The sequence below is a fragment of the Mus caroli genome, unplaced genomic scaffold, assembly GCF_978045245.1.
Source record: "Mus caroli unplaced genomic scaffold, Mus_caroli_1 scaffold_6, whole genome shotgun sequence".
Classification (NCBI taxonomy): Eukaryota; Metazoa; Chordata; class Mammalia; order Rodentia; family Muridae; genus Mus; species Mus caroli.
Window position 1 is genome coordinate 16048954 of NW_028227261.1, and position 25440 is coordinate 16074393.

The 25440-nt window shown below is 50.6% G+C and overlaps 1 protein-coding gene across 3 annotated transcripts in view; it reads left to right on the forward strand.

The window, feature by feature from the left end:
- Positions 1 to 338: 338 nt before the first annotated feature.
- Plekhm2 (pleckstrin homology and RUN domain containing M2) overlaps positions 339 to 25440 on the forward strand; it is a 40138-nt gene continuing 15036 nt past the window's right edge. For all 3 annotated transcript variants that reach the window (XM_021159316.3, XM_085838741.1, XM_021159317.2), the window contains exons 1-6: positions 339 to 600; positions 21984 to 22090; positions 22225 to 22334; positions 22643 to 22742; positions 23233 to 23320; positions 24845 to 25031. In XM_021159316.3, coding sequence (XP_021014975.1) covers positions 541 to 600; positions 21984 to 22090; positions 22225 to 22334; positions 22643 to 22742; positions 23233 to 23320; positions 24845 to 25031 — 652 coding nt within the window. In that variant the 5' untranslated portion in view covers positions 339 to 540. The remainder of the gene's footprint in view (positions 601 to 21983; positions 22091 to 22224; positions 22335 to 22642; positions 22743 to 23232; positions 23321 to 24844; positions 25032 to 25440) is intronic.

Sequence of the window (25440 nt, forward strand, 5' to 3'; positions counted from 1 at the left end):
AGGGTGGCTCTGGAGATCTGTGAGGTCCCAGGGTCTCATGAGGAGTTTGTGCAGGATTGGGAAGTGGGAGGCGAAGTCTTTGAGTCCCAGCGTGTTTGAGGTCCCGAGGCTCTGTGGTGCCGGATCTAAGCGATCCCGGCTCTGTGAGGTCCCGGGTCTATGCGATCCGGGCTGTGTGAGTCCCCTAGATCTGCAGGTTCCCGGGGCTCCAGATCTCTGAGCTCCCAGGTCTCCATCGTCCCGGGTCTCGGAGGAGGCGGGCCCGCCCTGGTCGCCGCCGTCCCTCCCGGCCGGTGCTGGCGCCGCCCCGCCTGACATCAGTTCCTGCGGCCGCGCAGGGCCCGCGTCTCCTTCCCGGCTCGGCGCTCGGGAGGCGGCGGCGGCGGAGCGAGGCCCGGGCGAGGCGAGGCGAGACGAGGGTGGCGGGCGCCGGGGCCCGCGGCCGGCACGACGGAGCCCCCGCACGGCCGGCGGCAGCGGTTGGCAGCGGCCCCGGGCTCCCGGCGTGGGAAGCGGCGGCGGGGCGGCGGCGGCAGCGCCATGGAGCCGCGGGAGGTGAAGGACCGAATCCTGGAGAACATCTCGCTGTCGGTGAAGAAGGTGAGCGGCCTCCTTCGGCCCGGACCCCCTCCCCGGTCCCCGTCGCTAGTCCCCTCCGGGTCGCCTCTGGGACCGGGACCCCGGGCCACTGTCGTCCCGGCGACCCTGGGCCCTGCTGGGGAAGCGGGCGGCTCCCGGGAGCGCCGCGGCCTCCGAGCTATTTTTAAAGAACAAAGTTGAGGTCAGCGTCCTCGGAGCTCCCCGGTGCCCGACTCGGCCTTGTCTTCCTGAGACTGGCCGGTGACACCTCGGGAAGGCTGCGGGTAGGACGGGGCAGGGAGAGCATCCTCGAGGAATCCACTGCATCTTCCCTCCCTCCCTCGGGGCAAAGGCCGAGAACCAGCACCTGCTGGTCACCCCAGCTGTGCCCTGCAACATTGCTTGGGGACCCACGGAATCCCCAAGTCGTCCTAACTCCAGGATGGCAGTTTAGAAAAAAGCGAGCTACAGACTTCTGAGTGAGGACCTGAGGTGTCTATAGAGTTGTAGTTTTGGATGGTGAGCCGTGGGACGGTGACACTATGACACTTTGCGTTGGGGCTTGTTAGTATTGGTCATTGCCCCAATTCCTGGTAGGAATGACTACCTGTCAAGGGCACGCAAGGGGTGAGGAGACAGGCCAGCCTCAGAAGGCTGGGTGTGGTGCTGCATCTCTGTCATCCCAGCACTCAGGAGGCTAAAGCAGAATCCTGAGGTCCAGGCTAGCCTGGGCTACATAGTGAAACCCTGTCTCGGGGAAAAAAACAAAACAAAACGGAAAAATAGAAGAGTGGGGAAGATTGACTAGCCTGCTTTCATGCTTTTTCTGTGTGTGTGTGTGTGTGTGTGTGTGTATGTGTGTGTAACTAAACTTTAGGAGCTGTGTGTGTGTCCATATGTAAATGGGAGAGTAGAGGTCAGAGGTCAACTTTTAAGAATTGATTCTCTCCTACCATGTGGATTCCAGGACTCAAACTCAATGTGTACGTTTTGGCAGCAGTGCCTTCACCCACTGAAGCATTTCTCTGGCCCTCTTCTTTCTTGCTTTTCTTTTCTTTACTTTTTAAACAGTCTCACTATATAGACAAGGCTAACCTCAAACTCTCTCTCCAGAGTGCTGGCCTTAAAGATGAGTACCACGACGCCTGCCTCCTTTAAGGTTCTTTGTGCATAGAGGCACATGCCTTTGATCCCAGCATTTGGGAGGCAGAGGCAGGTGGGTTTCTATGAGTGTGAGGCCAGCCTGGTCTACATAGTGAGTTCCAGGACAGCCAGGGCTACATAGTGAGACTCTATCTTGAAGAAAAAAAAAACAAACAAGAAAACCAAAACAAACAAACAAAAAACCCAGAAAATAAAAAATAAGAAGGTTTCTGCTTCTAATAAGACCTACTCCAAGAGAGGAAGTTAGTTGTGGCTATTTAGTTTGAAGGAAGCTATGCAGTACTAATTCTCTCTCCGGACAACTAGCCGGGTGTTGGCTCACACCTTTAATCCCAGCGCGCAGGTGCTAGAGGCAGGTGGATCTCTGCAAGTTCAAGGCCAGCCTTGTCTACAGAGGAGATTTCCACCACAGTCAGGGAAGGCTAAATGAAGAAACCCTGTCTCTAAAAATAAAACCAAGGGCTGGAGAGATGGCTCACGGGTTAAGAGCACTGACTATTCTTCCAAAGGTCCTGAGTTCAAATCCCAGCATCCATCTGTAATGAGATCTGACGCCCTCTTCTGAAGACAGCCACAGTGTACTTAGATATAATAATAAATAAATCTTTTTTAAAATGTTTTAAAAATTTAATAAAATAAAAATAAAACCAAAACAAACCAACCAACCAAAACCAGACAAACAAAAACCTCACAAAACAAAACAACAGCTAGAAAGTTCAGCTCCCGCCATAGACACCAAGGCTGAAGCAGCCATGGCAGGCCTGGTAAGATGGCCAAAGCGGGGAAACTGGCTTGCAAGCCAAAGTTGGTGTGCAAACTGGATGTCTTGGGTTCAGTCTCCAGAACTCACGATGGAAAAAGTGAATTCAAAACAAAACAAAACACAAAAATGCTGCTGGACAGATAGCCAGGTCAGTGGCTGGCTAAGAGCACCGGCCTCTTTTCCAGAGACTCTAAGTCGGGGTCCTAGCTCCTAAGCTGAGTGGCTAACTACTGCCTGTACACCAGCGCTGCATGCCTGTGTGCGTATCTCCCAGCACCAACACACATTGATACACACATGGAACCTTTTAAACAGCAGCCGTTGTCTTCCCGAAGACTCTGTTGGTAGAGACTGGGAGGCCCTCACTAAGCCTTGGCAGACGGATAGGTCTTCTCAGAGAAAGAAGCCGCGCGGCATCCAGGCTAGCAGGAACATCCTCCAAAGAAGTGCCCCGCCCCCAGGTGGTTTTCTGGGGGTGAGGATCAAGGGTTCTGCTAGAGGTGGCTAGAGTGTGCGCCCTGGAAAAGCCACACAGCCTCGCACAGAGGCCAGCAATGCACAGACCCAGGCCGGCCTTTGGATTCTGGATCCTAGCAGCCAGCGGAGCCTCTGGTGACGTCACCAGTCAGACGTCAGACTCTGCTCATAATGCGGTATGGAAATTCAGTTCCGTGAGAGAATAGATCTACACTGCTCGCATCCCTGCCACACACTCAGGCCCTGTGACAGCTGCCACTGTCCACTGCAGGGTTCTCCTGTCTCTTTTCCCTGAGGTGGGGCTGGCACCCAGGGCTGTGTGCATGCTCTATGAGCGCTCTACCATGACCCACAACTATGGGCCTTTTTTATTTATTTCATTATTTTACTTTACCTTGTTCTTTTAGATAGCCCAGGCTGACAAAATGGCCTTCTGGTGATTTTTGATCTTTCCCCTCCACCTTTGCAAGCGCTGGAATTACAGGCATGCACACCACATCTGGCTTCTGTATGTTGCTGGGGATTGAACCTGTACCTTGCAAGCGCTGGAATTACAGGCATGCACACCACATCTGGCTTCTGTATGTTGCTGGGGATTGAACCCAGGGCCCCTGGAGTGTTGGGCAGACACTCCACACACTGAGCTACATCCTGAGTATCCCGTCTCTCTCTTTTCTTTTTTGGTTTTGCAAGGCAGGGGGTTTCTCCGTGTAGCCCTGGCTGTCCTGGAACTCTCTCTCTCTGTAGACCAGGCTGGCCTCAAACTCACAGAGATTCATCTACCTCTACCTCCAGAGCACTGGGATCAAAGGCATTCGACACTCTGTCCAGCCATTTTTTTTTTTTTAATTTGTCTGAGACAGTATCTAACCATGTTGCCTAGGCTGCTCTCGAACTCATGTTCTCTATCCTTAGCCTTCGAAGTAAGTACAATTATAGACCTGAGGCACCTTGCCCTCCTTCCTGGAAACTTTTTCTTGAAGGATCAGGTGGAGAATATTTTTAAGCACTACAGCCTTCACCAAAATCACCCACTTCTTTCCTTTTTACTCCAAAGCAACCACATTTGTGAGTAAGACTGTATTTTAGTAAACCTTTATAAAAATAAACCAAACTTTGGCCCACAAGTAGTTATTTATATATGGACACCTGGGTATACCCAAAGAAGTTCCTGTCAAGGTGGGCTGGGGAGCACTGTCAGAGATGACATGAGGGTGGCTAGGCCTGTGGAGAGCCCAGCATGCGTGCAGCTCACCCTTGTTATATCAGGCTTGCAGGGTGAATGTGGCTGCTGCTTCACCTGTTCGGTAGAGTCAACACTGCCTCCTGCTGACCGAGCCTCAGAGAGGGCCTGTTTCCAGCACATGGGCCCTAGCAGCCAGAGCCCGCCCCCTTCTGGGTCTGGACCCGGAGGCTCCTGCTCAGATGACCAGGCTGCAGCTGTGGCCTGGCCCAGCTGCACAGGGCTGCGTCCAAGGCTGTCCTGGGGAGGGGGCTTTTCCCCAATTTTTTTTTTTTTTTCAGACAGGCCTCTCATAGCCCTGGCTGTTCTTGGTACTTGCTAGGTAGATCAGGCTGGCCTGGAACGTACAGAGCTCCACCTACCTCTGCTACCTGAGTGCTAGGGTTAAAGGTGTGTGCGGCTATGCCTGGCCTTTCCTTTCAGCTCCTTCAGATAGCTTAGCCCTGGCAGTGGGTTGAAAGTAGTGAAAGTCTAGGCCTTTGCTGAACAAAAACATCATTAGTTTTTGTTCTCTCTGCTTTCTGGGAAAATATTCTGAAAAAACCCCAAGGCCTTGAGTCACTGGGACAAAGATCTAAGTAAAATAATAGCCACAGACCTATTTTATGAAGGAAGTCCCTCTTCCTTCTGCTGGGCCATGGTATTGGCCACAGCTCTTTCTCTTTGGTTGCAGAAGAGGCTGTGAAGGATCCAAGGGCTCCCAAGCAGGAATCACATGGTGTGTGGGCACTGCAGGCTCTGACCCTGTAGGTCACCCCACTGACATCAGGAACAGGTGTGGGACAAATGTTGCCCTGCTTCTCCTGAGCTCTGCCCATCGGGCTTACAAAGTGCCTCTTTTTATACACTGCTTCTCTGACATCAGGTTTCTGTTAGAAGCCTTATAACGCTGTGGCCTAGTCCATCCAGGGCTTGGCTCTAGCTTAGAGCCATTCATATTGAAAGGTTCCAGGTGATGGTTTGAAGCCAGGCACAGCCACCCACTGGCAATCGTGGGCTGCAAGGAGGACCAAGTCTGAGTCCCTGTGGTCACAGCTCACACTCAAGGTTGGGTGACTCAGTGGTGACTCTCTGATCTTCCTCAAAACTCCAACTCTCTGGAGTCCAGTGTGAAAAGAAGGTCATGAAAAAACTGAATCTTTCTGCCACCAGCAGAAAGTCAGTGTTAGGTCTAGAAGCATGCTGAACGAGGGTGCAGCGGTCAGGATGCTAAGAGAGGAGCTGGAGCAGGGCGTGGTGGTGCACGCCTTTAATCCCAGCACTCGGGAGGCAGAGTCAGGCGGATTTCTGAGTTCGAGGCCAGCCTGGTCTACAGAGTGAGTTCCAGGACAGACAGGGCTACACAGAGAAACCCTGTCTCGAAAAAGCAAAAAAAAAAAAAAAAAAAAAGAGGAGCTGGGTGTGAGTGTGGTGGGGAGAAGAAGGCTGGCTTTCCTAGGTAGCTCACCGCCCCTAGCCCTGGGCAGATCGTTTGTCCTGCTAGCATGCTTGTCTTGGCCTCAGGGGTCATCACCATGGCCCTTGCGTGATGCTGTCAGAGCTGACAGTACCCTGAATTCACTGGGGCTTTCACCCCCCGAAACACTGGGGCTTTCCTGTGGCAAAGTTCTCCCAGGTGGCCTCTTTGGTGGCAAAGGGGTTTCCCAGTATGCTCTGCAGGATAGATAGATGGAGCAACCCTTCCCCTGGGGTGGCCTCCTGGAGTATCCAGTCTAGGGAGCACTCCTGGTTGGTGTGAGCAAATGTTCCCCGTCAGCCAGTCGGTCCTCCGGCTCAGCCTCCTGGTGGCCTGCTAGGTGGGAGGGTCTTGAACTCCCACGTGGGCCAGAAGAATGATAAGGTTTTAAGCTGGTCTGTTGGCTTTCATGAGCACGTGGGGTCCTGAGCGTATCCCCTCTCCTACAGCAAGCTGGTCTTGCTTGCGTCTTTTTTTTTTTTTTTTTAAGATTTATTTATTTAATGTATATGGGTACAGTGTAGCTGTCTTCAGACACACCAGAAGAGGGCATCAGATCCCATTACAGATGGTTGTGAGCCACCATGTGGTTGCTGGGAATTGAACTCAGGACCTCTGGAAGAGCAGTCAGTGCTCTTAACTGCTTGGCCATCTCTTCCAGCCCACATCTCTGTTTCTTTTTTTTTTTTTTTTTTTTGGTTTTTCGAGACAGGGTTTCTCTGTATAGCCCTGGCTGTCCTGGAACTCACTTTGTAGACCAGGCTGGCCTCGAACTCAGAAATCCGCCTGCCTCTGCCTCCCAAGTGCTGGGATTAAAGGCGTGTGCCACCACGGCCCGGCCACATCTCTGTTTCTTACAGTCCATTCTCTTCCCCAGACAACTGTTCAATGGTAGGAACTAACAGAATCTAAGAAACCCAGTGGCTTGGGAGAAGAAGGGAGGGACTGTGCCCATTTGAAATCCGCAGGATCCCCCACTAGAGTTTTTGGAAGTCATAGGTCACTGATCAATCTCAGCACAAGTTGTTTGCTTTTTTTTTTCTTAGTTTTTCTCGAACTCACTTCATAGCCAAGGATGTCTTGAATCTTCTGGTCGTCCTGCCTCCATGTGGAGCACCTCGCCCAGTTTTATGTGTTGCTGGGGATGGAATCCGAGGCTTTGTATATGCTAGGCCAGCTCCCTACCCTCCAAGCCACGCTCCCCAACCTCAGCCTAACCCTTCATTTCTGGTGTTTCACTGGCCCCTGAGGCTTGAAGCATGGAGGGGAAGGGACAGTCACACAACCGGACTCCTTACATTTAATCTACCGGAGCCGGCTCCTAGCTCCACACCTTCCTCCAGTCAGTAGCATTGCACACTGCAGGACAGCCCATGCTGCCCGCCTAAGCCAGGGAGGGTAGGCTCAGGGAGGCAGCTTGTCCAAAACCATTAACCTCAGAAGGAGCAAGGTTAACCCTGGAACCGTCTTTCTGGCTCCTGCTCTTTCCATTTCTCCATACATGACGTCGGCTTTAAGGTGATAATCGCATGTCTCTGTAGATTGGTCTTTTTAATGCATACAGCACTAGGTTTCATCATGACAGTCACACGTGTGGATCTTGGACTCTTGTTGTTTGTCCCCCTCCTGCCCTCCACTCCCCTTCCCCCTTGGCTCAGCCTCTCCGTGTTTTAGTATTGTACGCATTTGTTGAGTGACTGTGTGCTGAGCGCTCTTGTCCTCCTAGGAATCAGCAGCGAGTTCATCCTGAGAAAGGGGCTTCACTCTGGAGACAAACTTGAGGCCGATGGCAGTGGGGGGTCTGTGGAGGTGGGGGGGGGTCAGCCGGTAAGGTGCACAGGGTCCTGTGTGTTTGACCACTGGAATCCACTTTAGAAAGCTGCCCACAGCAGATCATGCTTCATGACCATGAGGAGTTGACAGCAGGATTCCCAGGGCTTGATGGCCAGCCAGCCTAGCCCATTCAGTGAATTCCAGGCCAAGTGTGAGACCTTATCTCAAAAAAAAAAAAAAAAAAAAAACCAAAAAAAAAAAACAAAAAACCCAAGGTGGACAGTGTTCCTAAGGAACAGACATTAGAGGTTGTCCCCCTGACTGTGGCATGTAACACACACACACACACACACACACACATACACATGAAAAGGTAAGAAGTACAGTGGATAGATGCCCTCCTTCCTGGTCTTAAGTAACCCTGATTTGGAATCCAGAATGCTCCAGGCAGACTTCCCCACCCTTTGCATTTTCGGCCTGTGATGGATCTGACTGGTCCCTGGCATTGCTTGGGCCACGTCCTCCAGACTAATACTGTATCAGGCAGTGACCTTGGTAGCCATTTTCTTTATGGGTGCACTGCTTGGGTGGAGGAAGGACTCGGGAGGTCATGCAGACGCTGTGAGTTGGGGAAAGGGGAACTAGAAGAGACACAGAGACAATGAGGTGCCTGGATTAACCCAGCTTGGATTCCTGGGGTTAAAGCAGGCTCTGAGCAACCCCTCCCCCGCCCCCAGAACCAGTGACTGAGGAACAGGCAGGGTTCTGCCAGCTCCAGCCTAGAAGGATGGAGGAAAGTCTGCGCAGTGTTCTTTCAGGCCAGTGTCCACCTTCTGGGCCTCTGGTGTTTGTCCAGGGCTCTTGGCAGTTTTTCTCCCCACTCTCAAAGGCATCCTTGGTTCCTCCAAAAGGGGTCAAGGCTTGCTCCCAAGGCTGAGGAGTACGTGGAGGCTTGGGCAGTCTCCTTCCTGGAAGGAGAAGTATTTAACGACTTTTTAAAAAATGCTTTTAGAACTGGAGAGACGCACGCTCGGCTGTTAGGAGCACTGGCTGCTCTTGCAGAGGATTCTCAGGTTGGGTTCCCAGTGGCATGTGGTGGCTCATAACCACCTGTAACTCCAGTTCTAGGGGATCCAGTGACCTCTTGGGGTTCCTACAGGCTTTAGGCGTGATTATGGCATACACAGAAGCAGATCAAGCTGTTCATATACAAAACATAAAATGTTTTTTAAAAAAAAAGTAAAAATTTTAGATTACATATAATTATTTGTGGGGAGGCAAGCATGCTACAGTGCATATTTGGAAGTCAGAGGACAACTTTTTTTTTTTTTTAAGATTTATTTATTTATTATATGTAAGTACACTGCAGCTGTCCTCAGACACACCAGAAGAGGGCGTCAGATCTCATTTCGGGTGGTCGTGAGCCACCATGTGGTTTCTGGGATTTGAACTCTGGACCTTCGGAAGAGCAGTCGGGTGCTCTTACCCACTGAGCCATCTCACCAGCCCAGAGGACAACTTTTGAGAGTCAGTTCTCTCTTCCCACCTTGTGGGACAGAAGGATTGACCTCAGGTCATCAGGCTTAGTGACAAGCACCTTTACCTGCTGAGCCATCTTGCTGGCCCTTAACAACTTTACGGTTTTTTTAAATTAAAATTTTAGATTTATGCCTCTAATCTCAGCACTTGGGAGGCAGAGGCAGGCAGAGCTCAGAGTCTGAAGCCAGCCTGATCTACAGAGTTGGTTCCAGGATAGCCAGGGCTATACAGAGAAACCCTTTCTCAAAACAAAATTTTAAATTAAAAAAAAAAAAAAGAATTTTATGTGTATAAGTGTTTTGCCTCAATGTATGTCTGTGTACCATGGACATGCCTGGTACCCATAGAGGCCAGAAGAGGACGTAGGGTCTCCTGGAACAAGGGTTGTCATGTGGGTGCCGGGAACCTAACCTAGGTCCTCTGGAAGAGGTCACTCTTAATGGCTAACCTGTCTCCAGCCTTTCCAGCCCTTAAGTTTTCTTTTTCTTTTTCTTTTTCTTTTTCTTTTTCTTTTTCTTTTTCTTTTTCTTTTTCTTTTTCTTTTTCTTTTCCTTTTCCTTTTCCTTTTCCTTTTCCTTTTCCTCCTTTCCTTCCTTCCTTCCTTCCTTCCTTCCTTCCTCTCTCTCTCTCTCTTTCTTTCTTTCTTTCTTTCTTTTGTTTTGTGTTTTGAGATAGGGTTCCATGTAGCTCTGATGTCCTCAAACTCCCCGTGCTGCTAAAAATGACTGAACTTCTGACCGCTAACCACCATGATTACGGGTGTGCCCTTCTCTGCCTACCTGGTGTTGGTCAGTGAAGCCAGGGCCTCCTGCATGCTTACCACGTGTTTGATCAACTGAGCCCCAGCCCAGCCCAGGCCTTTAGAGAGTGCATTCTGTCGAATTACTTAAGAGGCCTGTCATCTTCACCCACTTAAACAAGGCACATAAAAAACCCTCCAGAACCTGTTTCCTTTTTTTCCCATGGAAGTTTCTTAGTAGATCTGCCAGCCAGTGTGAAGTCATGCCACTGTCCTGGGGCTAGCAGCCGTGATTTGGGAGGTGGGGACAGCTGTGGGATCCATTGATGGATGTTGTAGAGGCTTTAATGTTATTAGTGTTGGTTCACAAACAGACTCTCCAGAGCCTCAGGGACCAGGCAGTGACTGCCACACAGAGACAGCAGAGCTCAACGATGAGCATATCATGTCCATGAGGAAATGGGCTCAGACCTCTGTGCTTCATCTCAGCTATGGTGGAAGCAGGCAAGCTGCCTCTGGGGACTGAGCAAATATGGTTGCGTGGTACCGGAGTGCCTTTGCCTCCCTCAGCCATGAAATGAGGGTTTGTTTTTCTGACTTTCCAGCGTGCTTGTGGTTTGCTAAGTGCCACACACTGCTCCCCGCTCTCCAGGCCTCTCTCCCTTCCTATGCCACTCTGTCCTGGCATTCTTACCAAGACCGTGGGAAACTGCTTGATAGCCACACGGTTGTCTTAGAAACACCAGGATGTCGGAGTTCTTCAGCCCTGGCAGCATCCGGTCCTGACTGAGACCTTGTTGGGGAATTCTCTCTAGAAATGCTGTTGGCCCTGCTGTTCTGCTCCTTGGATCACGTGACACGGGCATTCTTGTTCTTAAGCTTTGCGGGACTGGAGGTGCGGCCTGGTTGATAGACTGCTTAGCGTGCACACACAAGGCTGGGGTTGTGATTTCTAGCACCGCACAAAACCAGACGTGATGATGGATACCTCTGACTTCAGCACTTGGGAGGCTGAGACAGGAGGACCAGACGTTGAAGGTCACCCTTGGCTACGTAGACAGCTTGGACTACTTGAGACACCCCTCACACAAAAGGAGCTTAGCTAAAATGTCTATTCACTATGTACCTATATATGTTTGTTTTTAAAGGAGCCTCACTAAAATGTATATTTATTATGCACCTATATATTTCATTCTTGAGGGATTAGGTAGGTGATGGGCACTAGTCTCGCCTGTCTGGTCTCTGGCATCTGTGCCTAAAGATGGTACAGGACTTCTGATCAGTATAAAGCTGGGCCGGATTGCAAAAGTTTGTAATGCAACTCTCTGGGAAACAGGCAGGAGGATCTCAAGTTCAAGGCCGACCAGGGTAGCCTCTTGTGGTAGTCATCCTTCTATTGCTGTGAGGTGACACCATAACCAAGGCAGCTCTTATAAAGGAAAGCATCTCGCTGGGGGCTGGCTTAGTCAGCTATCATCCAGCTGGGGAGTTGGGGTGGGGGGGCAGGGAGCATGGCGGCTGGCAGGCACGGTGCTGGGGAAGTAGGTGCGAGCCACATCCTGAGCCATAAGCAAATAGAGAGACCCAGCCAGCGTGGTATTTTGAAACTTCAGTGTCCTCCCCACAGTGACACACGCCTCCAAGAGGTCACACCTCCTAATTGTTGTAACCCTGCCAAAGAGTACCATTCCCTAGTGAATATATAGTATTCAAATATAGGAGCCTGCAGGAGATGTTCTTATTCAAACCTCCATGTAGTAAAACCTTGTTTCAAGATGAAAAGTTTAAAAAGGGCCATGCCGGGCAGTGGTGGCACATGCCTTTAATTCCAGCACTTGGGAGGCAGAGGCAGGTGGATTTCTGAATTCGAGGCCAGCCTGGTCTACAGAGTGAGTTCCAGGACAGCCAAGGATACACAGAGAAACCCTGTCTCAAAAAAACAAAACAAAGCCGGGCGTGGTGGCGCACGCCTTTAATCCCAGCACTCGGGGGGGGGGGGGGGGGGGGGCAGAGGCAGGCGGATTTCTGAGTTCGAGGCTAGCCTGGTCTACAAAGTGAGTTCCAGGACAGCCAGGGCTACACAGAGAAACCCTGTCTCGAAAAACCACAAACAAAACAAAACAAAACAAAACAACAAAACAAGGGCCAGAATTCTGGAGACCCTCCTGAAGGGACATAGTCATACTTCTCTTCTCCATCTGTCACTGATTGGACATATCGTCTTTTGGCCTCTTCCTGAGAAGTTTATGAATCAGAATTTGAAGATGCCCTGATTCCCAAGGTAATAAACGGGTGACCTTTATTCAGCCTCCTCCAAGGGCCAGCCTCACATGAGTGACCAGGGAGACCTGAGGGGCTGCCAGGCATGGTGACATACACAGCAACCCCAGCACTTGATAGGCTGAGGCAGGACGATGGCAAATCTGAAACCAGCATGGGCTGCACAGGGAGTCACCTTGACTCAAAACTACACTAAGTCCGGCTTCCTGCCCAGTCAATGGCCGTGCCTGGAATAGAGTTCTAACCTGCAAGGCGGACATTGCCCTGTCACTTCTCCCGGGACACACGACTGCTCACTCGCTCCTGCTGCAGTGTCTGAGGGAAGCTTCACTGGTCTACCAAGTTCCTCGAGGATCGAGGATCTCTGTGTCCGCTCCATCGTTGATTTGAGCTCACTTAAGTGTGGCTGCCATCAACTCAATTATTTAAAAGGCTGACTTGGGCGAGCCCATCTTTCCTTCCTTTGCTCTGGGCCTGGACTCCTGAGAGCTTCCTTAGCAGTCAGTCATCCGAATCCTCAAGTGAGGCCAGCACGAAGCTGCTGTTACCAGGTAACCTCTACTCCGGGCAACAGCAGAGAGGCTCGCCCGCCTTCCACGTTGCTAGGCTGTTTCTTCTATGTTTTAGGTCTGTGCATTCTCTGAGTGAGCAGGACTAAGCACAAGGATGGAACAGGACTAGGGACCAATCTGCCTTGTGACTGGCAGGGGTGGGAATGGGCGTGTGCTGCTGTGGGTTCTCTGAGCAGCAGCTGGTTACCACAGCCATTCTCTGCCCTGGATCCATCCTGCCTCGTACACTCTCCTAATACTGTGTACACTCTCCTGACATTGTCGAAGTGGGGTTTATCCTGTCCTGTGAAGACAAGAGTGTGACCCCCTCTCCCCCCAAGGACAGCAGCAGAGTCTCTTGTCAGTCTGGACAGCATATGGCCTCTTTCAGTCCCAACTGACCAGGGTAAAAGAAAAGTCATCTGTCCCCATCTTTGCACTTGGCCATTCATAATCTCACACAGCCATGTTTAAATTACCTGTTAGGGACCAATTCCTAAGGGTTGATGGGACCTGCTGTGGGGTTCTATGGTTTTGTTTTGTTTGAGTCATGTGTCCACAGGGAAGACAAGACCAGCCCTAATCAGAATGCTCTGCGTCAGACATTTCTTGGCTTGGTGATGAGTGCCACCCCCGTTTCCCTGAAGTCATGGGGCTGGTGCAGTCACATGATGGCTAGTCTCCCCAGGGCACTTAAGGAAAGCATCCTCCTGGCTTTAAGGGAGTCCAGGATGAACCCTGAAATCTCTCCCAAGGCCTGGTGCCTGAGCATACCCCCAAAAATGGGGGACAAAGTATCCGCTTAGCCAGTCCAGGGTGTGGTCTGGGAATAGGCAGCCTTTTTAAATAAAACAAAAAACAGCTTTACGGGATTATAATATTCTGGCTCTCTCTTGTCCAGCGGACCTGGATTTTTTTGTTTTTGTTGTTGTTTGGTTTGGTTTAGTTTTTGTTCTGGGTTGTTTGTTTGTTTGTTTGTTTGTTTGAGATATAGTTTCTCTTGAGCCCTGGCTGTCCTTGAACTCACTCTGTAGACCAGGCAGGCCTCGAACTCACATCTCTTTGCCTCTGCTTCTTGAGTGCTGGAGTTAAAGGCGTGCACTGGCTTGATCTTTTGTTTTGTTTTTGTATTGCTTTATTTCTGCATATGTGTCTATGTGAGTGTATGGTGTTTGTGTGCAGGCCCCTGCAGAGGCCACAATAGGCAGGTTAGGTCCCCTGGAGCTGGAATTACAGACAGTTGTGAATCACCTGATGACGGTGCTGGGGATTGAGCTTGGGTTCTCTGGAAGAGCAGCCAGGGCTCTTAACCGCCAAGCTCCTTACTTGGATGCTTTGAAACTTCTTCTGATGGGAACTTTGGCATCCTCCTGTAGGCAAGCATACCAGCCCACCTGTGTCATGGCAGTCACCCCCACTCCTGGAGCAAGGCTGGCTTTCTTGTTCTACCTGTTTTCCCAACATCCTTTTAGCAAACTGGTTAAAGGAGTTTTTAGTATTCGTTGTGTCCTATTTTTTGGCTCCCGTCCTTCCTCTCTGTCTTTTTCTAATTATCCTCTTGAATATATTCTACTGAGCGTGCTCTGTGTCCATATAGATGATTCTTCCTGCGGGAACTGATGCCACGGCTACTTTTTACATACACTTTAGTAAGACAGTGATGGGAGGGGGCCTGAGGGGGAGGCATACTGCTAATCCCAGCACTCAGGAGGCAGAGGCAGTCAGATAGGAGTTTTAGGCCCGTCTGTTCTACAGAGTGAGTTCTAGAACAGCAAGGGCTACATGGAGAAATCATATCTCACAAGAGGAAAAAAAAATAGTGATAAATTTCCTTAATGTCATCAGGGCTGGCTTGTAGCTCTTCACAGTTGGTAAAGCGCATGCGTAGCACACATGAAGCCCTGGGTTCAATCCCCAGCACTGTGTAAACCAGGCATGGTGGTGCATGCCTGTAATCTCGGCACCTGCGAGTTGAAGGCAGGAGAATCACAAGTTTAAGGTCATTCTCTGCTATATAGCAAGTTCAGGGCCAGCCTAGGCTACAAGAGACCATGACTCAAAACAAGGAGATCAAGAATCTACTGAGTTCCAAGTTCCAGTTATTGCAGTCATTTTAAAAATGCCTTGTTTACACTAGACATGTTCCATGGAACATCCCTGCCCCTTACCCCAGGGGCTTCCATCAAGGATCCTATTGCATTCTTTTAGGTCCTGGGCCACTGTCACCCCAGTAACCCATGGTGTCCTCTCTCTGGAAACTCTTTGACGTGGCTTCTGCAGCATGCACTGTCCTATGTGACTCTCAGATGCCCTCCTGACCTCATCCTGTATCACCAACCCCCTCAGCCTCTGGGCTCCAGCCACAGTGGATTGCTTAGTGGTGGTCCTGCCTCTGGACCACACCTGCCGTTCCCCCAGCAGGCTGGCTGTGTGTGCGTGTGTGGGGTTTCCTAGGAATGGTGTCTGGCCCACATGTGGACTCTGCTGAGTTACTCTGGGAAGGGGCCTGGGCATGGCTATAGTTCTCAGGTTCTGCGAGGGCTCCTGTAGAGCCCCTGGTCGAGGGTGATGCCTCCTGGGCAGCACTCAGAGACCCTCTCCCTGACCTCAGCTTCCAACATGGCTGCCGTAGTGCCTCTCAGCCCATTTCCCCACCACCTCCTGGACAGCTCCCGTTTAACGTCTCCTGGCAGAGTGCCACCTGGGCTATGAATGGGACTATTCAGTGGCTGGGACCTGAAAACCTAGAATCAGCACCACTTTCACACAGCCTCTCACCCACTGAAGACCCCCGGACCCCCGCTCACTTCCTCCAGCACCACGGCTGCCCTGGTGCTGGTGCCCTGGCTCCCCATCGCTCCCCATCTACACGATCGGGATTCTCCCAACCAAGCTTTCTACCTCCCCTGGGCATCCACAGTCTGGATGTGCCACACAGAGCCTGTGACATGCATCTGATCATGCTAGCTCCTGGTGGTTCGCCCTTTAGTGGGTTCCCGTTAAACTGGAAATGAAGTCTGGAGTTCTTACACGGCCAGTACAGGGAGGGTTCGGCCATCGCCTTCCTTCCGGGCCTCATCTTGCTCACATCCTTACCCCTGAGCACAGCCGTGTCAGCCTTCTCACTGTTGGTTCCACCTCAGGGCCTTTGCACGTGTTCTGAGACACGGACACTCATCCTTGAGGAACCTCAGTGATCATCCTTGGACGATCGTCCCTGGCCCAGAACTGATAACAGGCCCGTGTCCTTCTTTGCTTTAAAATAACACTTATCACCCCTGGTGCCATATCAGATGTATAGTTGCATATAATTTATCTACAGCGCTAGAATGTGTTACAAAGCCAGGACATTGCAGATTGCTGTGAAGATTGGCATTGGAGGTTAGGGGCATAGTCAGGGTAGTCTAGTTATTTGGCATACACAAGGCCCTGGGTTTGAGCCCCAAGACTGCCAGACTGAGATACAGAGAGCTTTCATACCCACACATACTAGGCAGTTAGTAATGCTAATTGAACTATCTGTCCTGAAGACCGAACCACCTGCTTTTCTGGCCTCTGCTGAACTGACCTGAGGAGACACTGCTCCCAGCTCAGCTGTCATAGTGTGCTGCTTACCACCTCTCTCGGGACCCTAGGCCATGGGCCAGCATCCTTTCTCTACGCAGAGCCAGATAGAATCTACTTAGCTCTGCCACTGTGGCACCGAGGCAGCGTAGATAGCACAAGCAGAATGGAGTGTTCTGCCAGCTCTGAAATCTGCCTTTCCCAGAGGACATCCTCTGAACAGTAGAGTGAGTTCTTCCCAGAAGTGGGGTGCTCCTCCGTGAGTCTCAAGGAGAGGCTCAAGGAGGGAGGGTCATGGGTCCATGGTCCCCAATAGTTCTCTGACAATCATCCAAGAAACAGGTTCAAATCTATAGGCGTTTACATTTTTACTTTTTTCTTCCTTTTTTTTTTTTTTTTTTTTTTGGTTTTTCGAGACAGGGTTTCTCTATAGCCCTGGCTGTCCTGGAACTCACTCTGTAGACCAGGCTGGCCTCGAACTCAGAAATCCACCTGCCTCTGCCTCCGAAGTGCTGGGATTAAAGGCGTGCGCCACCACGCCCGGCTTCTTCTTTTTTTAAAAAAAAGATTTATTTATTTATTTTATGTATATGAGTACACTGTAGCTGTACTCATATACAGCTACACACCAGAAGAGAGTGTCAGATCCCATTATAGATGGGTGTGAACCACCGTGTGGTTGCTGGGAATTGAACTCAGGACCTCAGGAAGATCAGTCAGTGCTCTTAACCGCTGAGCCACCTCTCCAGCCCAGATTTACTTTTTTTTTGTTTTTGTTTTTGTTTTTTTTGAGACAGGGTCTTTTGTTTTTTGTTTTTTTGGTTTTTCGAGGCAGGGTTTCTCTGTGTAGCCTTGGCTGTCCTGGAACTCACTCTGTAGACCAGGCTGGCCTTGAACTCAGAAATCCACCTGCCTCTGCCTCCCAAGTGCTGGGATTAAAGGCGTGCGCCACCACCGCCTGGCCAGATTTACTTATTTTTACTGTGTGTGTGTGTGTGTGTGTGTGTGTGTGTGTGTGTGTGTGTGTTTTGCCTGCATGCATGTATGTGGACCACGTGTGAGCCAAGGTACTCTCAGAGGCCAGAAGAGGGCACTGGGTCCCCTGGAACTAGAGTTACAGTTACTAAGTGGGTGCTGCGAACTGAACCCCTGGTCCTCTGCAAGAGCTGTCAGTGCTCTTGACCACCAAGCCATCTCTCCGGCCCTGTTGTGAACTTTTAAATCCTGCTTGGGAGGCACTGAGTTTTTCTTTCTTGGTCTCTCCTAAAACAGATTAGAAAATAATTTAAACAGTCTAACTTTTTTTGCTTTGTATTGGATCTTGAGGTAAGGGCTGGCTATATAGCCCAGGCTAGCCTCCTTCCTCAGCCACTAGAGTGCTGGGATTACAGACATGCGCTATCACATCTGGTAACCCTGACATTCACTGAGGGATTTTTGAACCCAGGCATGATAAAAAGTACTTATTTTTTATATGTGGCTGTGCCAAATGCTAGCTGTGCAGCCTGAGTCATGGTATGGCTGTGACAATTGAACAGACTCTGAGTAGTGTTTCTGTCACCAACCTTGCAGCGCTCAGCCTTGTAAAGTGTTTATGAGGCCCTTTGATTGGTGTTTGTTTGGTTTTTTGGTTTTTTTAAGACAGGGTCTCCCTAGGTAGCTCTGGCTGTCCTTGAACTCACTATGTCAATCACCCTGGCTTTGAACTCACAAGATCCTCCTGCCTTTGCCTCCCAGAGTGCTGGGGTTAAGGACATGTGTCACTACACCTGGCTGGCCATTCGTTTACCTTGATGCCATGGTTTGATGACCAGCTCCCAACATATGAGCTCAAGCTGTCAATGTAACTCCTTGAGCAGAGTCGGGCAGATCTCTGGAGCCCACTGGTCAGCTAGCTTAGCCAATTGGTGAGCTCTCGGTTCAGAGACTGTGTCTTTAAAAGGAAGGCAGTTAGCCTGGCATAGTGGTGCAGGCCTTTAATCCTAGCACTTGGGACTCAGAGGTAAATGGATCTCCTTGAGTTTGAAGCCAGCTTGGTTTACATAGCAAGTTCCAGACCAGTCAGGGTTACATAACAAGGTCCTGTTTCAAAACAAGGAAGATTAAAAAAAAAAAAAAAAAAAGCCTAGAGAAGCAATTAAAGAAGAAAGTCATTGTGAATCTCTACCCTTCTTCCCATGTTCACACATGAATGTGCACACCCAGGGATATAAACACAATACACCATGTACACACACAAATATGCACACACACACCATGCACACACCTTCTGCAATGGTTTCTTTTAACTGTCAGTGTAACACAGTCTGGAATGACCTGGAAATAGTTTCAATACGGGATTTTTCTAGATCAAGGTTGGCTCGGGGCACATCTGGTAGATTGTTTCGGTTATGTTAATTGATGGAAGTCCCAGCCCACCCTGGGCAGTACCATTCCCTAAGCAGGGCTCCTGGGCTATGTAAGTGGAAAGGGTGGGCTAAGGACACATTCAGTCCGCTGGTGACTCTGGATGTGATGGCCCAGATTCCTCTTGTTTTGGTTTCTCCCACCTTGACGGGCTGTGACCTGGGATTGTGAGCGAGAACAAACCCTTCTTCCTAAGTTGATTTTCGTCAGGGTCCTTGATCACAATCACAGAAATGAAACTAGGACACGTGCACAAAAAATAATTTTGTTTTTTAAAAAAGGGAAGAGTAGGAACCACTGCTAATAACATAGTCGCTACTGAGAGCGGAGTTCACTGTCTTTGCACTGAAGGGTATATGAGGTAGAGGCTACCCCACTGGTACGATTGAAAATGGAGGTTTGTTGTGGTTCATCATCTCAGCTAAAGCTATTTGCTTGGTGCTCACCAGCTATGCTGAGCCTCCTGGATGCTATTTATTACCCGATCCCCTAAACCAGGAACATCCAGCAGTACAGCCTGCGGTGATAGCAGTGCCTTGTGTCCCCACTGACCAGCACAGAGCTGCTATCCCCAGGCGGCTAGTGCTGCTAGGGTGGGTAGTTTGTTTCATTTGAGTTAGTTTAAATTTCATTTTGTTTTGGGTTTTTTTTTTTTTTTTTTTTTTTGGTTTTTCGAGACAGGGTTTCTCTGTGTAGACCTGGCTGTCCTGGAACTCACTTTTCATTCCAAGCTGGCCTCGAACTCAGAAACCCGCCTGCCTCTGCCTCCCAAGTGCTGGGATTAAAGGCGTGCACCACCACTACACACTGGGTAAATTCTCCACCACTTCAGCCCTATCTCCAGAACTTCAAATAGTCACTTTAGGGCAGCAGACACCAGACTGGACTGCTCAGCTCTAAAAAAAAAAAAAATCCCTTTAACTATTTTTTTTTCTCCCAAGGATGAGAGTTTGTCTCCAGACATGATTTTTTTAGTTGTCCTGGAACTCACTCCGTAGACCAGGCTGGCCTCGAACTCACAGATCCACCTACCTCTGTCTCCTGAGTTCTGGGATTAAAGGTGTAGGCCACCAACACCCAACTTCCCTTTAAGTCATTTTAAAGGGGAGAAAAAATGAGCCAGGGAGTCAAGTAACTCTCTGAGGTGCACCACTATGTGGCAGTGCCAGGCTTAGCTCCCGTTTCCTGCCTCCGCCCCCTGTGCCATTGCCGTATGCATCCCTGCAGTGTTTTAATTATATGTTTTTATTTTGTATGTGTATGGGGGGGTTACATATGTGTTGTGGCACATGTCTAGAGCTCAAAGAACAACTTAAGAGAGTCAATTCTCTCCATCTACCCTGTGGGTATGGAGGATTGAACTCAGGTCGTCAGCTTTGGCAGCAAGCCCCTTTGATGCTGAGCCATGGTGTGTGCTTTTTTTTTTCCCCCTAAAAAATGGTTTTGTGTTGTAGATTGTTCTGAGTCGTGAAATCACGTGTAGATTTTCAACCCTGTATTTTTGCAATGTTTGCATATTTGCAAAGTGTAAATATGTGTAGGACATATCTAAAGACATCTGTCAGATTTCCCCCAGGGCCTAAGGAAGACTGAGCAAATGGGGATGGGGCCTGTGTTCCTGGGCCGGAAGACTGGATACTGTGAGACACCATCATCTCTCCATGTGACTGGTCTCTGGGTTCAGCATAATTCTATTATAAATCCGAGATGGGGCTGGAGAGATGGCTCAGCACTGACTGCTCTTCCAGAGGACCTGGGTTGCATCCCCAGCCCCCCCCATGGCAGCACACAACTGTCCATATAACTGACGTACATGCAGGTAAAACACCCATACACATAAAACAAATTTTCAAAAAAAACCCAAAATGGAATGGTGATGAACTTTGATGGTGAGAGAATGGCTTGGGGTGAGCAAAGTGGCTGAGCACACAGAGGGGCTTGCCACCAAACCCGATGACCTGAGTTCGATCCCCGATTGCATCCATAAGGTAAAAGGAGAGAACCAGCAGGTTGTCCTCTGACCTCCATATGTGCACATGTGCCCCCTATAAGTATAACGTAAATGGCGGCTGGAATAACAGTTTTGTAAAAGAATAGCAGGGTTGGGGCTAAGTGAACTTCTGACCGTGTCCAAGGGCTGAGGAAAGTGGAGGTAATGAAATGGGGACTGATATGGAAATAGACAGCAGACCAACAACACAGAATAATCTAGAAAAGGCTTGTGGCTCAGATGGAAAGAGGCTAAGTCATTAATAAATATGAAAAAAAAAGTGGGTCACCCATCCAGAAGTAGTACAGGTGACCCTTAACTTCACACTCAAAGACCTAAGCACAGAAGACAAAGGTCTGCAGGGGTGGGGTAGCCAGCTACAGAGCCTCTTGAGTGGCTGTGTCTTGCCTAGCATGGACCCGAACGAGAATTCAGTCCCAGTCAGCCTGGCTGCTGGGCTTGTTCCGGGTCATAGAGAAGAGGCTATTTTTGTTGTGGGAGTTCAATGGTTGGCCTCCCTCCAAGAGCATGTGCCTCCTGGTGTGGCTGATCTGCCACTGCGGCTGCTTCCAGAAAACACTTGAGAACGGAGTGGTCCCAGGAGCTTAAACCCACCCCCCAGTGTGTGGGGATCTCTGCTCTTTTCTTGCATTTTCCATCTGGGCCACTGGGAAGGTGACAGGAGAGGGCTCTGCTCTGGCTGCATAGATCTCAGGCTCCTCGCCTGTATCAGCCTGGTGGGCTGGGGGTGCTTCAGAGCTCAGAGTCCTCTGAAATCTCAGACTTCCTCTCTTCCCCTTCTTTCTCTCATTCTCCCCGGCTCTCTTTTCCCCTCCCTCCCACCCTCTCTCTGTCCCCCTGTCCAGCCCTGGGAACAGAGTCTTTCTTGGCACGGGGCTTGACACAAATCTGGCACACACCTAGATGTGGCCATGTTCCTCGGGTACATCTAATGTCCATGTCAGCCTCTGGCAGGAAAGCCATCAAAGCAGGTGACCCAGCCTTTCAGACCTTGGTGTGTACAGAGGGCAGCTCCAAGCAGGGCCTACAAATTAAATAAATGATATTTTTTTGATATTTTTTAAAGTGTTTGGGAATCTTTTTTAAATGCCTTCAGATATTACCAACAGGCTCTCTCTCTCTCTCTCTCTCTCTCTCTCTCTCTCTCTCTCTCTCTCTCTCTCTGTGTCTGTGTGTCTGTGTGTCTGTGTCTGTGTCTGGTAACAGATACCACTGTGTGTGGTGCCCAGGCTGCAAGCACAGCCTATGCCCCTGCCCCAAAGCATAGTGTCCAACACTGTGAGCTGGCCATCCCTCACAGGGCTATCTACACAAAGTCCTCCTGAGAGCCTTTGCCCTCGGAAACCTCTTGGGCAAGATCAGGGCAGACTCAGTGGGCCATCCCAGGACGCCATATACCCAGAGCCGCTCCTCATCAGCACTGTCTTCTTCCTTTCAGCTGCAGAGCTACTTTGCAGCATGTGAGGACGAGACCCCTGCCATCCGGAACCATGACAAGGTCCTGCAGCGCCTGTGTGAGCACCTGGACCACGCCCTGCTGTACGGGTGAGTTCAGTCCCCTCCTCGTGCTGTGGGGGCCGGGCACAGGGAGGCTTGTCTCACTCAGGCAGGCCACAGTGAGGCACCTGGTTGCCTGAGACAGCCTGCCTCAGCCCAGCCCTGCCGTCCCATCCTCACAGGTTGCAAGATTTGTCCTCTGGCTACTGGGTGCTCGTGGTCCATTTTACCCGCAGAGAGGCCATCAGGCAAATCGAGGTGCTACAGCATGTGGCCACCAACCTGGGGCGAAGTGAGTAGAACCACTCCCCTGTGGGGAGCTCTGGTCCTGCCAGGGTTGGCCTGAGGCAGCTGTCTGTCTGTCTTGTAGCGTCCAGTGGCAGTGGGGGCTGACATGCCAATGCCTTCCGCAAAGCCTCATTTTTCCCCCCTGCATGTGACAGTTTGTGGGCGGGTCACCGAGGAAGTGAGGGAAACCTGGTACACAAGGAAACCTTTGGAGTCCCAGGTCAGAAACCATGTTAGCCTGCAGGGTCAGGGCAGCATCCTTGACTGTCTCAGAACTGCCCAGCAGCTGAGTCACTCCTGGCTTCTCTGCAGGCCGAGCCTGGCTCTACCTGGCCCTCAATGAGAATTCCTTGGAGAGCTACCTGCGGCTGTTCCAGGAGAACCTGGGCCTGCTACAGAAGTACTATGTCAGGTAAGTGTCTGGACCGCCTGGTCCCCAGCTCCCTAAGCCTCCGCTCAAAGCCTCCTGTCACACAGAGATGGAGGCCTAGCTCAGTGTCACCCACTGAGGGCTGTGACTGTGGAGCATGTGACATCTTGCTGGCAGTCTGAGGCCTCCTCCAGCATCCCAGCCGGGTTCTGAAGAGTCCTCCTTGGCCTCAGACTCACCACACACCCAATGCTTGCCTACCCGTTTTCTGAGGACACTTGAGGGACAGAGTGTTTATAGCAGCCACCGAGAGCCTGGTAAGCCTTATGCTCCAGGCCCATCTCTGGAGACCTCACAGCCAGTGAGAGAACAGTAGAGAGGGAGAGGAGTGGGGCGTGGCTGAATGAGCTGGGTGCCATCCAGGGGTAGGCTGTCATGTGTCCAACTTCAACACCGTGGGTTTTCTGGTGTGGGTGAGCCACGCTGGTGACCAGCCTCAGAAGTCTCTGGGTTGTTTTTTTCTATCTGGCAGGAATGCCCTGGTCTGCAGCCATGATCACCTGACTCTCTTCCTGACCTTGGTGTCTGGGTTGGAGTTTATTCGGTTCGACCTGGATCTGGTGAGATGCCTTGGCTCTTGGTACTGGAGGGAGGCAAGGGAGGGAACATAGAACTCCATCTTCCAGTCTGGAGCTTGCTGGGTATGGCCAAGCCTGGCTATGCCTGTTTGCTCAGATAAAGGATGCCTCTAGGTCAGCAGGATTAGATGGAAGGGGGACTGACTTATGGCCAGGATTCTTACTTCAGTGTCTTCCTACCTTTCTATCCACCTGGGGAAACTGCACATTGCCTGAAGTGTCTTAGCTCTGTGTCTGAGAGGTGACGATGAGTGTCCTTGGCTTTGTGCTTCTCCACAGAGCAGCCTGAAATACATGGAAATAAGGCAACGGTGGCAACAAACAGGGGCCAGTGATTTGGCTCAGCAAGCGAAGATGCTTGCAACATAAGCCTGCCCCCCTGGGTTCACCCCCCAGAACCCACATAAAAGTGAAAGCAGGGAACCAACTCCACAAAGATGCCCTCTGACTCCCCACAAATCCTGTAGCATATGCGGCCCCCCGCCCCAGCCACTGCCACACACACATCATCATCCACACAAAATAAAAACGAATAAATAATTTTTATTGAGATAGGATCTCACTAAGTAGCCCAGGCTAGCCTGGGACTCACATAGATACCTACCTCTCCCTCCCAAGAGTTGGGATTAAAGGTGTGTACAACCACGTCAAGCTTCCAGTTTTTTGAAAACTTATCAATTATTTATTTCTGGAAGTTTCCATTTCGTATTTCCAGACTGCAGTAACAAATCGTAGCAAGCGAAACTGCAAGCCTAAGGAGATGACTGTCTGAGCACAATGCCGACGACCCCAAAGAGGCCAGAGCATCTCATGGGCCTGGCTTCTGAGATTAACATAGCTGCCCCATTGGGCCATGGTAGACACCAGAGAAAGTGAGATTCTAAAGCCAAGAGCTATCAAGAGAACGTTACTGGTCTAGACAGCTCTTTTCTTTCTTTTTTGTGGTGTGATGGTGGAGCCCCCACCTTGCACACCTTGCACACCTTCAGGCAGGCAATGCACAGCTGCTGCTTCAGATGTCTGTGGGACACACCCGTGGCTCTAGGACTGGTTCCTTATTCCTTGGGGGCAGTTATTTTCTAATTAACTCCCGAAGCACATTGATTTCCCTAAGAGCATGGGATGTTTGTGTGTGGTATGTAGGGGTGTATGTGTGTGTGTGTCTTTGTATATCATATGTATTTGTGTGTGTGTCTGTGTGGGGTGTTGGGGGTGTATGTCTGTCTGTGTGTCTATATGCTGCATGTCTGTGTGTTTTATCTGTATGTCTGTGTCTGTTTGTGTGTATCATGTGTCTCTGTGTGTGTCTCTGTATGTTGCATGAGTGTGTGTGTGTGATATGTGCATAGCATGTGTATTTGTGTGTGTGTGTGTGTATGTCAGGTGTGTGTCTGTGCACCATCCCCATTTCCCCATCCTGGGTCTGCTGACTGCTACCGAGCCTTGTTTGCTGCCTGACCCCAAGTTGCTATCCAATATCTCTCTCTTCCTGTGCTCTCTCCCCAGGACGCCCCGTACTTAGACCTGGCTCCGTACATGCCTGACTATTATAAACCTCAGTACCTGCTGGACTTTGAAGACCGCCTTCCTAGCTCAGTCCACGGTTCAGACAGCCTCTCCCTAAACTCCTTCAATTCTGTCACTTCCACCAACCTGGAATGGGACGACAGCGCAATTGCCCCATCTAGCGAGGGTAAGCGGCCCTGGGGGTGAAAGGAACCAGGCCTGTGCCCTGAAGCATTCCCTGGAGCCTCCTGAGCCCAACTGAGCCCCACTGAGCTCCACTGAGCCTGACTAAACCTGACTGAGCCCGAATGAACCCAACTGAGCATGACTGAGCCCAACTGAGCCCCACTGAGTCCCACTGAGCCCCACTGAGCCCGACTGAGCATGACTGAGCCCAACTGAGCCCCACTGAGTCCCACTGAGCCCCACTGAGCCCGACTAAGCCCGACTGAGCCTGACTGAACCCGACTGAGCATGACTGAGCCCGACTGAGCCCCACTGAGCATGACTGAGCCCGACTGAGCCCCACTGAGCATGGCTGAGCCCAACTGAGCCCCACTGAGCATGACTGAGTCCGACTGAGCCCCACTGAGCCC